This window comes from Malania oleifera, chromosome 3, assembly GCF_029873635.1.
Source record: "Malania oleifera isolate guangnan ecotype guangnan chromosome 3, ASM2987363v1, whole genome shotgun sequence".
Classification (NCBI taxonomy): domain Eukaryota; kingdom Viridiplantae; phylum Streptophyta; class Magnoliopsida; order Santalales; family Ximeniaceae; genus Malania; species Malania oleifera.
This window is the reverse complement of record NC_080419.1, coordinates 36,481,193-36,493,577: the sequence shown is the minus strand read 5'-3', so window position 1 is coordinate 36,493,577 and position 12,385 is coordinate 36,481,193. Positions and strand designations below refer to the sequence as shown.

The 12,385-nt window shown below is 36.7% G+C and overlaps 1 protein-coding gene across 1 annotated transcript in view; it reads left to right on the top strand.

The window, feature by feature from the left end:
• The window catches only part of LOC131152194 (splicing factor U2af large subunit A), a 56,442-nt gene that overhangs the window by 22,725 nt on the left and 21,332 nt on the right, over positions 1-12,385 (top strand). Inside the window, exon 5 of the mRNA XM_058103916.1 lies at positions 7,157-7,228. Coding sequence (XP_057959899.1) covers positions 7,157-7,228 — 72 coding nt within the window. The remainder of the gene's footprint in view (positions 1-7,156; positions 7,229-12,385) is intronic.

Sequence of the window (12,385 nt, the reverse complement as noted above, 5' to 3'; positions counted from 1 at the left end):
CTGTAGATTTTTGTCTCTAAGTGATCTCTTCGAGACTAATAGCCTTGATCAGCTCCTTCTTCAAGAAAACTCTTTTGGCCCTTTCTTTGGCGCTGAGTCCTTGTCTAAGCTCCTGCTCATCAAGGACCTTGATTTCATTAAGAGTGATGGTCTTTTTTGCTTGAATTTTCCTGAAGGTACTTTTGTTCCACACCTTCATCTTTTCTTTCAAATCCTTTAGCTTTGTAGCTAACATTAAGCTAGCTTTCCTCTTAGCTTGCAGTGATGACCTTGGTTTTGAATAGCGGTAGTGGGTAGCGTAGTGTAATGGTAATGGGTGCAGCGGATGTTACGTAACTAAAAGTGGGTGTAATGGCTGTGAATTTTTTCCAAGCACACACAAGCTTATGCATATTAGTATATTTGCATGTTTTAAGGTCTTAAACCCTTCTTAGAAAGAGTTTGTGTAGTTTGGATCATCTAGTTCAACTAAGTTATTAAGTTTTTTGGTAGGGGCAAAAATTTACAATTGTTTTAAAACACCAAGTACAGAAAAATCTGTGTGCGTGTATTTCTACCTTTTCATCAATCTTATGTGTGATAAATTAATTAATAAAACAAAATACAATATACACTCTATTAATCGATTAAACGTATAATTCAAATATATAATAAATGAAGCAAGTTCTATTATTTTATTTGTTAAAGTAGTGAAAATTTAATAAATTTAGTCCAACAAGTTATATTGTACAACTATAACTGAAGCTTTAAAATTATAATATTTAATCATAAAATTTATCATTATGTACACAAAGTAACAACTTGAAAGTGTTAAAAACTAGAAAAGGAAAGAAGGTTGAAGTGGAAACATATAGAACAAAAATATTAACTTACTAATATTATCAAAATAGAATATTTTCTTAACAAATTAGTGTTTTAAAATTGTTAATTAATGCATATCTTGTGAGTGTTTAAAAAAATAGTAAATTTTGTATCATTATCATACTCATTATAATCTCCCCCACTTCTTTTTTCACATGGTATATCGAGAATGATTCCAATTTCGCTGTGTAACAGTATCAGGAACCCAAAAAATCTTTACGTAATGGTGTTATGTAACAGTTGCAGCCGCTAGTTAACTCCTCCCATGTCGATGGTGATGGGGAAATGGTCCAACGTGGGCCTGGGGGAGGAGCCCCTGGGTGGCTTTTGGGAAGTGAGAATCCCAGTTTACTGAAATGAAGAATCTATCAATTCTTGAGAAGGCGGCTCTCTAGAGTTAGACCAAGTGAAAGCGTCACCCATGAGAGTAGTTGATGATTGTATAAATTTAGTTTGTGAGATGTGTAATTAAAATTTTGCATGAATGGTGCTTAAAATTATCACAATATGTGTCATCTAAAACGAAAAACATACCTAAATATATATTTTTTGAATTACTGTGTCCCTGCTGTGTCAATGGTGTCCTATCCTCATTTTTTTGTTTTTTTTGAAATTGTCATATCGCTGTGTCAATATTGTGTCCTATCTGCATTGCTTTTCCATATGGTGTTTCCTAGTAGGAAACTCAATCCTCTGGCAGGAACTAGCAACAACATTCTCTGGAAGATCGTATGGAAAATAGTAATCCCTACAAAAATTGCTTCTTTATGTAGGCCACTCGTGGAAAAATTTTTACCGTGGATAAGCTGTACAAAGCTTTTTTCCTTTCTTTGACAGAGTGGATATCATTCCAAGCCCATAACTCTCCTTCCACTGCTCTTGGACCAGAATACTTTGGGACTTGGCCACTTCTTTGATGAGATGGCACTGGGTTACTCCAAGAACAGTGCAAGGAGAGTTATGGGCTTGGAATGATATCCACTCTGTCAAAGAAAGGAAAAAACCTTTGTCCCTCATCCCCCGTACCATCTTTTGGTTTTGTGTTGAGGGAAAGAAACTTTCAAAAGATTGGTCACACCATGATATGTTAGTAAAGATCATTGGATTACTGCTGTTATAGATGGCATAATGGATTGTTTTTGGTTAATTCACTTGTAATTCTTGATTTTTTTGACACCGTTCAGTGCTGGTGATCCCTTGTTGTTTGTGGTTGAGTGGCATCCCCTTGATACACTTTAGTGAATTAAAAAATAATTTTTTTAAAGAGTTAGGAATGGGATTGTAGTTCTTTCCTCCCATTGAATTGGGGAATTTTTTAATCGGAATTTCTGCTGGAATGTGATTCTGCCCTCATTCATAAACAAACATTGGAACGAGAATTGGGCTTTGAATTTGAATCCATTCTAATCCTAACTTGGCGAACCAAACGTAGTGTAAATTTTTCTATAAGATGGCAAAGTATCAGGACAAAAACTGACTGTATTTAAAGTATAAGCATATTGGAGACATTTGATGAATTATGCAAAGGAATTCTTAATTTTTGCAAGAAGCAACATAGTGCATGAGGAAGATAGGACTTGGCTTGAAAGCCTTTCTAGGAGGAATATGTGGAAGCTACTCTCAATTCTTGTAGTCTGATGGTTTTTCTTTGGGGTTTTAAAATGCATTTGGAGCTTTATTGTGGACGATCTCATAGTTGTCTTTTATTTCTTTTATGAACATGGAAATTCTGTAAGAGAACCTCAATGCCTCATTCATTGGGCTAATTAGTTTGATTGGGGGAGTCCCTAAATTCATTCTTAAGCTTTTGGCTTTAAGGGTGAAGAAGGTTATTGGATTGGTTATCTCTTAGTGCCATAAGCAGGTTATCTCTTAGTGCCATAATGCTTTTGTGCCTTGTAGGCATATTTTGGATGCTGTTCTTTTTTCTAATGAACTTGTGATTCATGTTTATTCCAAGAAGAAGGTGGAGGAGCTAGGGTCATCTGCAAGATGGTCATCGAACAGCACCCTAATATTTCTTGGGAGTTTTTATCATTTGTTCTGAATAAAATGGGGTTTGCAGAGTCAATTGGATTAGTTTCTATGTATCTGCAGCAAATTTCTCTATTCTAAATAATGAGTCATGCTGTCTCAATCTCGCCCATTATGGGGCAGAATGGAAATTCTGAGCTGGAGGTTTCTCATCTCCTCAATACAAATACTTATCTTTTGCGGGGCTGAAGAGAAGCAACTCAGGTACCTCAGGTAAATTTTCCTTCAGTTTGAAGCATTGTCAGGTTTGAAGGTTAAGGTCAGGAAGAGTAAGGTCATCTCAATTCGAAGGGTGGAGAATGTTTGGTAACTTGGACCAATGTTTTAAAAGGCTCAATCAAGGCTCAATTCAAGGCAAGGCATGCCTCAAACGTCTTGTGGCACAATCTAAAATACTAAATCCCAAAAAAGCCAATGCATTACATGCTGAGGCTTACACATTTGTGCAAAAGGCATGCCTTTCGCAACTTTTAATTGAAGCTTACACGTTTTGGGTGTGTGATTTTCAAGTTAGATTGGCTATAAAAATTTAGAACTCCGTGTTTATATAAAAGGAATGTCATAATGTGACTTTATTTCTAAAATTCTGAACCTCAACCATTCCAAAATAATTGTGAGGTGTACCTTAAATCTTGAAAATAAATTTGGACTTTGTAATGTTTTAGCTATCCTGTGTATGATTATGTAATGAGTTCAAGTTAGCAAATTTTGAATGGCCAACAAGTATGCAAATTATATTTGATTTTTTTTAACATTATATTTGTGATTTCTTATTTTTTATTTATTTTTATTTATTTTTAATATATCTAATTTATTTACATATTTTTATTTAAAAAGTAAAATTCTCCAAAAGGCTTGCGCCCTAATGCCTTAAGGCTTATGCCTCACCTCTCAAGGGTTACACCTCGCCTCGTTAAGGGTTAAAACGTCTCGTCTTATGCTTTGCTTTTTAAAAACATTGACATGGACAATAATCTGGGTTGCAAAGTGGGGCAGACGCCAACAGCCTATGTGGATATTTCATTGGGATCACAATTTAAGCATAAATTGGTGTGGGATACAGTAATAAACAATTTTAAAAGGGCTTGCTTGATGGATAGATGGAGAATACAGTAATTCTTCCAGGGCTGGGACTTAGAGATCTAAAAAACATTCAACAAAGCCTTGTTGGGCAAGTGGCTGTGAAAATTTGGGGCTGATTGGCAGCGGTTATGGAAAACAGTCACTGTGGATAAGTATGGGGTGGATGCTGGTGGTTGATACACTGAGGACATTAAAAGCTCCCATTGTTGTGTCCTTTGGAATGGTATTATGCTTTGCAAAAATGCCTGTTTTAAATTTGTGAAGTTTCTTGTGGGTAATGGCAGTAAAATTTGGTTTCAACTTGATGTTTGGTGTGGTGATACTACTCTCAAACTCAAAGAAGCATACAATTTATTGCTTAATCTCACTAGAAGTCAAGGTAACTTGGCGTTGGATATGTGCTCTATTGGGGAAAATATGACATCTGTAATCTATCTCATTACAGGAATCTTAATGATTGGGAGCTGCAGGAGGCATATATGCTGCTGGGAGAGCTCTACGAGTCTACTTTTATACCTGGCTAGGAAGACTCAGTTGAGTGTGTGGGGAATAAAGGAGTCACCTTCACTGTCAAGGATTTCTGCTTGCCCTTAAGAATTGATGGGTCTGTTCCTTTTCCTTTGAAGCCTGTTGGAAGGTTAAAGCTCCAAATTTTTTTTTTGTCATAATTGCTGTTTGTTGCCTTTGCTTTTACTTTCTTGCTTCTTGTTCTACATCAAATCTCCCCCAAATAGAAAAAAAATTCGGCCTCAAATTTTGAAATGTTGGAGGATCAGAGGTTAGAAATAGACTTGGACTCTTCTAAAGCCAGAACTTGAGTGAGAGAAGAAAGTATGTTCCATTGACAGCAACATAGACTTGAATTGAGAATTGGCATCAATGAATTCATCGGGGGTGATGAACTCTACCATAGGAATGTTTGAAAGACTTTGAGTATCTTCAACAACATGCATTTTCTTCCTAGCAATGTCTTCAAGTTGAGTTACGCTGACAGATTCTTTGTCTTGGTTGGTGGTAGTGTGGGCTTCAAGATGTTGCCCGCCTTACTGTTATAGTGGAAGATATATGTGTTCTTATGTCTTGGAGTCGCACCCAAATCATCCAACCTTGGAGAACCAAGGAGTGCATGGCCAATATTCATGGGTATGGTATTACAACAAACATTGTCAAAATAGTAAGCCATGTGGATAGGAATCAAACATGTTTCGCAAACATGTAGAGTAGAGTTGTCAACCCAAGATAACTCATAAGGCTTTGGTGAGGTTTTGGTTGAATTTTCATACGAGTGACTCCATTTATAGAAACCACGTTCATAGGACATCTTCCATCAATGATGAATTTGCAAACATTTTCTCCACACTTAAGAAAGGTATTGGAATGGCTTGATATTATGTCTAAAGTATGACAAAAGCCATTCACTTTCTAGCCTTTCTAATCAAATTATCATGCTTGCTCACCAAATATCATATCCACAATCAAAATATCTCATTGAAAGTAAAAAATATCATGAAGAAAACTCAAAAATATTGTGGCTGGAGCAATTTCTACCGAATCTGTAACCAGGAGAAGAGACTGGTGGATTCCCACTCGTAGGTTGCTGGTGGTCAGGCGTGTGAGTTGTCGGTGGCAGGACTTTGGCGGTGAAACTTTGGGCGAAAGGAGAACAGGGGGTGGGGATTGCACTAGTGGTGGTGGCGTAATGAGGAAAGAGCATGGAAGTCGGGGATTTTGAGGAGCCATTGGCTGGAGAAAGTTTGGCTGGTGCGTGGGAGCCCTTCAGTGGTTGGATGGCGAGAAGTATTAAGGGATAGGGTTTCAGGGGATTCTGTCTTTGACGGTATGGGAGGCGTCGAGAAAAACTTCTAGGGAAGAGGTGTTTGAAAAAATGGAACATGGCTGGAGTTTTTGGAAAAAATTCAGAACTGCTTTTTTTTTTTATATACTGAAATTTAAGGGCAAGAGGATGGTTGAAGGGGATGAAATCTAGTTTGGGATTTAGAGTAACAAAAAGAGAGGGACAAAATTGAGGAAGTGACAGGGGAAGGTGGGGAAATTGAATGGGAAAAATGGAGATTGTGCTTGGTCTCTGATACCAAATGATGCAGGGGCAGCATTAAGGTTCTGCATCCATGGGGATAAATTAGAAGAAATTGAAGAGGAAAGGAGAAGAATGGAGATAGATCATGGTTGGGCTCTGATACCAAATGATGCAGGGGCAGCATCAAGGATCTGCAGCCATGGGGAGATATTAGAAGAAATTGAAGAGAGGAAGGGGAAGAGAGTAAAGAGGAGGTACAAGGGGGAAATCCGATGTTCACTTTCAAGTTCAAATTCAACAACCACCACCAACATGGTTTGCACACACTATTTATAAGAAAGCCTCAACACATGAAATTACACGTGTACCCTTAAAATTATATTAAATTACAAACATGCCCCCAGAAAAACACAAGTATTACAAACAAGGACCCAAATACACATAATACTATACTAATTAAACTGAACATATAATAAACTACTGACTAAACCCAACAATCCCTTGACCCAATTTTATTCTCCAACGAGGGTCTTTCCATGGTCTTGCTTCTTTTCCTACATCAGACAACAATTTAATTTGAAATTGTTATGGCATGTCGCATAAATCACAACTTCACAACATTTTTATTTTGTCATCACATTTGGTATGACAGAACAAAAAAAGAGATAAAGGTGTTCTTAATCATCTGTGAAGATTCTTGGAGTAGAATTATACTGAAATATGAAGTCTGGAAAAACTGATGGAAAGAAACACATACTGTGAATGAAATGTTCGGTTGAGGTGGTCTTTATTTCACCACATTGTGGGGGCTAGATCTTTTATCCACCGTTTTGGTTTGGGTGTTACATCTTGAGGGGGATGGTACTAGTGATATGTTACCTGTTTCTTCTTGTTGCCAATTTTTTAGTAACCACTGTTACATTTTAAATAGAGTATTTTATTTATAAATTATTGCATCCTATACCTCCATGGGTATAGAGTTGTGCATTGTTCTTCCGTATCTGCCTAAGTTATTCTAATGCTAATGGAAGCTATTTTTTGGTTCAAATAGTGCTTTCTACTAGTGCTTTGCAGTTTCTGAGGTATATTGTGGTTACTATTCATGTAGCAGGTTTTCAGACAGTTGCTATTTTCATGCAGAATGGTGTTTCGGAGAAATCAGTTGCCGCAGTTGATAAGATCAGTGATATAGTAATGGATTCACCTCACAAGGTATGCTGACGAAGCACATCTACAGTGTTCATGGCATAATTGTTTTCATTTCTTGTGTTGCAGTTGCGGGATCAAAATTGTGCCCCTAAATTTTATTAACTTTCTATTTTTAGAGTTTACTCGTTTCTTTCCAACTCTTGGTGCACTGCTTATCTTCCTGTACAAATATAGCTTATGCTAATATAAAGAAAGTGTATGACATTTTAGTGTTTATGGGTTAATAATATTTTTGTATTTATTGAACGATACTAATTATTAAAATTTTAAAGGCTTGAGGGGTAATGTTCAATATAGATGTGCTTGTCCATCCAAAATTGAGTGTGATTTGTTCTAGTAAGGAATGCTGCAATAAAGTGTTGGGGTGCTTTAGCCTTTACTCTTGACTCATTGTCACAGAAAACTATTGGAATGCTTTCACTTTGTGATTGTAACCTAATTAGTTCAATTATCCTCGCCATTATGGTGCCGGACTCAATTCTGTTTGTTTCTGAAGCTGTAGTTTGTATCTTCATGTGCACATACATGTATTTAATTATTTAAGTGCTAAATGTTCTGTTTTTTTATACATGTATTTAATTATTTAAGTGCTAAATGTTCTGTTTTTTTATAATATTTTATTCTTATTTAGATACCCCTTGCTCTATTCTTTAGGTCATGCAGGGCTAGCTACTCAAACCAAACTGAGCAATTGATATTTTCCATGGTTTTAAGGAGATTGGTTGATCCTTTCATGATCGTTTGGAGGAAAGAAATAGAAGAGCTTTTTATGGCGGGGAAATTGCTATTTCTATTGCTAAAGCCCAACTATGCTGGGCAAAGTCTTTACATTTTTGGTCAAGTGGTCAGCATTTTGTCAATGTGCGGGCTGTCATTGATTTTGTTGATCATCTTTCCTTGGAATCCTTAATTCCTTCCTTCTCTGCACATGGGTACACCCCCTTGGTTCCCATATTTATATTTTAAAAAAAAAAAAAAATTTTACTAATAAGGCAAAGAGAGAGAGAGAGAATGAGAGTTTGGATGATCAATTCGCTGTTTTTTGTGATAAATCTAAGAAAAGTTTAGAGTCCTCGAGGCAAGGGGCCTTGTTTGTAGGTGGCTTTATTAAATTGATGTTGTTTTTGCTTTTATTTGTTTCCACGAGTGAGGATTCCTTGTTCTCCTTTGATTTATTTGTTTTTCCTTTTTACTTTGTGAAGCTTCTTTTTCTACATCTAAAAAAAAATTATTGGTTGTTGGATCTTATTTGTTGCTTTTGTGTTATGATGAGTTCCAAGATGGGCTGATAGTGAACCAAATTTTGTTAAGAAAAGCGAATCATTATGGTGAAACTGTGCTTGAAATATAATTTTATTGTAGTTGTACATGTTTTTCACCTTATGGCAAAGCAGATAGGAACATTGAACAAAAGTGTAACTTTTTTTTTTTTAGGTTTCTTTAGTTTTGGTGTTTGGTTAGCTACTCCAAACCTTGCAAATAAAATGCCTTAATAAAATATAAGCAAAATGAGAAAGCATGTGTTACTAGTGTTTTGTAAGGAAATGGAGCTTTTACTTTGTTTTTTCTACCTTTATACTTTCCTTGTGCTTCATTTGATGACATGAAGTCATGAACCAATGTCATGGGCCAAACACTTCACATCTTGTGAAGGGCAGTGCAGCACTAGCTAAAGCACTCTTGCTTAGCTAGTTAGCCAAGGTATACTGCAGTTTACCACAAAAACACATTCATAGAAATTGAATGAAAAGTAAGTGCAAGTAGTAAGAAATTCATGTAATCAAATGACAAGCACATGATAAACATTGAAGCAACATAATTCATTAACAACACCTCTGTAGGCAGCATGCGTTTAGCGAGGGAGGCAAGTAGGCTAAATACTATTACAAAATGCTAGTGAGCTTTACAAGATTGACAACACTTTCCTTCCCCTAAAGAGCTTTATATGCTATTTTAGCTTTGGCACTAGGAAACATCAAAATGATTGAGTCATCATACTCTCACTTTACACTAAGGTTTACACATGCTCATAGCATAATGCATATACTATTATTTACATGATGTAACCTATTGCACACAAGGCAAGCTGTCATAGGCAAACATAATGCACTGAACAAGTTTGGCTCATAACATTCTCACCCACTTATGCGATTGATGTCTTCGTAGACTTTGACGATAGGTACTTTTCAACTGTGTTCACGAGCAGTTGCAAGTCTTCCGTTGACATCCAACTAATTTCTTCATCTCCAAGTTCTTCCCACTTCACTAAGAACTTGTGCTGTTCTTCCTTGTGAACTCTTTGTCTGCAAGGATGACTTCAACTTCTCTTCTATTGGGTTGCGTTGTCTTCAGTGGTGCTCTTGTTGACTTACTTTTGTTTGGATCTTTAGTGTCAGTGTTGAATGGCTTGAGGTAATTGACGTGATACACAAGATGCACTTTCATCCAAACCGGAGGATCAACCTTGTAAGAGGCCTTCTTGAGTCTTGACTTTAGTAAAGATGGGGATTGGTCCTTCATATTTGTGAAGTAGTCTCCAATCTTGACTTTGTAGTGACCTAATCTATTTAAGATAGGGTTTAACAAGCATCAAGTCACCCATGTTGAAGTGCAACGGTCTTATCCCTTGATTTACCCACTTCTTCATCCACTTGGAAGCTTTCTCTAGGCACGCTGAGACGATCTATGAATCCTGTCTCCGTTTTTTCGTGTATACGTATGCTTTTGAACTCTTTCCTCTATACAACTCGTCCACTGTGTGAGGTAATAGTGACTATTAGATTGTAGCAAGCTCAAAAAGACTCTTATTGGTTGTTGAGCTCTTTTGGGCAGTGAAATATAATTGAGCCACCTCAAGTAGGTGCACTCAATTAATTTGATTGGTGGTGACAAAATGGCGTAAGTACTCCTGTAGTAGCCCATTGAATCTCTTTGCCTATCTGTCTGTCTGTGGGTGGTAGCTTGAAGAGATGTCAAGCCGTGAGCCAAAGATTCTAAAAAGTTATGTCTAGAAGTTGCCCGTGAATCTTGAGTCTCCGCTATTGACAGTGTCTTGGGGAACAACCCAATACTTTTCAATATGTTTGAAAAAAAATTGTGCTATCTCCTCCGTCAAACAATAATTTTTGTGGATATGAAAGTACCATACTAAAAAAACCTATCTATAACCACAAAGTATAGACACTACGTCTCCAACTCTGGGTAGACTGGTGATGAAGTCAAATGAGTCACTCTCCCATGGTCTTGTTGGTACATAAAGAGGCTCCAACAACCTTGCAATCTTCTTTTGGTCCACCTTGTCTTGCTGATAGGTGAGACAAGTTCGGGTATACTCGACCACCTTATCACGTATATGTGGTAGTAATACCTTTACTTCAACAATGCCGAAGTGCGATGCCATACTGGATGACGACCCATATGGTGTCATGACATTCTTTTTGCAATGTCTTCCTTAGATCTATAGTTCGAGGTACAAAGAGCTAATTACTATGTGCTATCAGCAATTTGTTTTCTAACAAGAATTGATGCTCTTTTCCCTCTTCCACTAGTTGCATGAGGTTTTGGGTAACTGGATCTTTGGCAAGGTTCTCCTTATTGTTGTGGTAACCTTATTGTCAAGTGTCTTATCATCTGTAAGGCCGCAAGCCCGGCCTTCCTATCAGTGCATTTGCAACTCGGTTCATTTGCCCCACCAAGGTCTTAAATTTCAATTTCGACTCAAATTTCAAAGCTCCAAAAGTATGGAAATGTCTAGAAATTTTGATTTCGATGTAAATTTCGATTTTGATTTGAAAAATAACGGAAATCAGCAGTTAAACATGAAATTCTTTGTGGAACTTTAGAAATGGTTAAAAGACATAATAATGTAAGTTTTAGGATTAATATATTATAAGGTAAATGCATCTATGTTGTGTATGAGGTGGAAAAGTTGAAATATAATATGTATATTGTCGGATTTCTAGGGAATAAATTAGGAAATTCTATTTTTTAAAATCTGAAATTACTATTTCAGTTTCAATTAGTTTTAGTTTCTTGTTTTCTAGCCTAGAGATCTGCTGATTTGATTTGCTGATTTTGTGGCCTTCCTAATTTATGTCTTTTGAAATTCAAGAAGAATGGTTATTCATCTTCTAAAAAATCCTTCATGGTATCAGAGCTTCGTGCTCTTTTCTTCTGATGATGTCATAAAAGTCGGCGATGACCGGCGCCCAAAGATATTCTACCGGCTATTTCGGTACTTGTGAAACCATTCCACCCAATCCTCCCAAGTATGTATCTATTGATTACTATTCCCAGAATTCAGCCCTTTATCCCACAGTTACAAAACTCAATGGGCGTAAGAAACCATGGTGAGAGCATTGAAAAAAACCATGGCATACGAAGGAGATGCGTTGGAAGCTTCATGGTAAACCACCAAATTGGAAGTCAAAATCCAAACGTGACAGTCACACCTACCAAGCCACTGCTGAAGAGACTCAAGAGCCTTCTACTAACTCGGATGCAGTCCCTTTTACCAAGGAGCAATTAGGGTACCTGTACAAATTGTTTCAATCTCCAAAACTGTCCTTAACTTCATTTTGTTCTTCGGTACAGAAGGGTAACTCTCTTGCTACTGCGTTTTTAGGCATTATTCCTAATTCTGTTCATTCTTGGATAATTGATTCTGATGCAACAGATCATATGACTTGTTGCTCTAAATTGTTCTCATCCTATAGTCCGTGTGTAGGCAATAAAAAGGTCAAAATTGCAGATGGTTCACTCTTGGTAATTACTGGGATAGGAACTATCAAACTCACTTCGTTGTTAACTCTCCATGATGTGCTCCACGTTCCAAATTTGTCTTGCAATTTGTTGTTCATCAGTAAAATTACCTCTGATCATCAGTGTCAAGCTAATTTCTACTCTTCTTATTGTGAATTTTAGGAATTGACCATGGGGAGGATGATTGGTAGTGCTAAGGAAAAAGATGGACTCTATTATTTTGATGATGGACCTAACTTGAGTAGACAATGTCAAAGTACTTGCTTATATTTTGTTTCTTTTTGCAAAGATAATGATATCATGTTATGGCATTATAGGTTAGGCCATCCTAGTTTTCAATATTTAAAATACTTGTTTTCCAATTTATTTCGGAATAAAAGTCCATCTTCTTTTCAATGT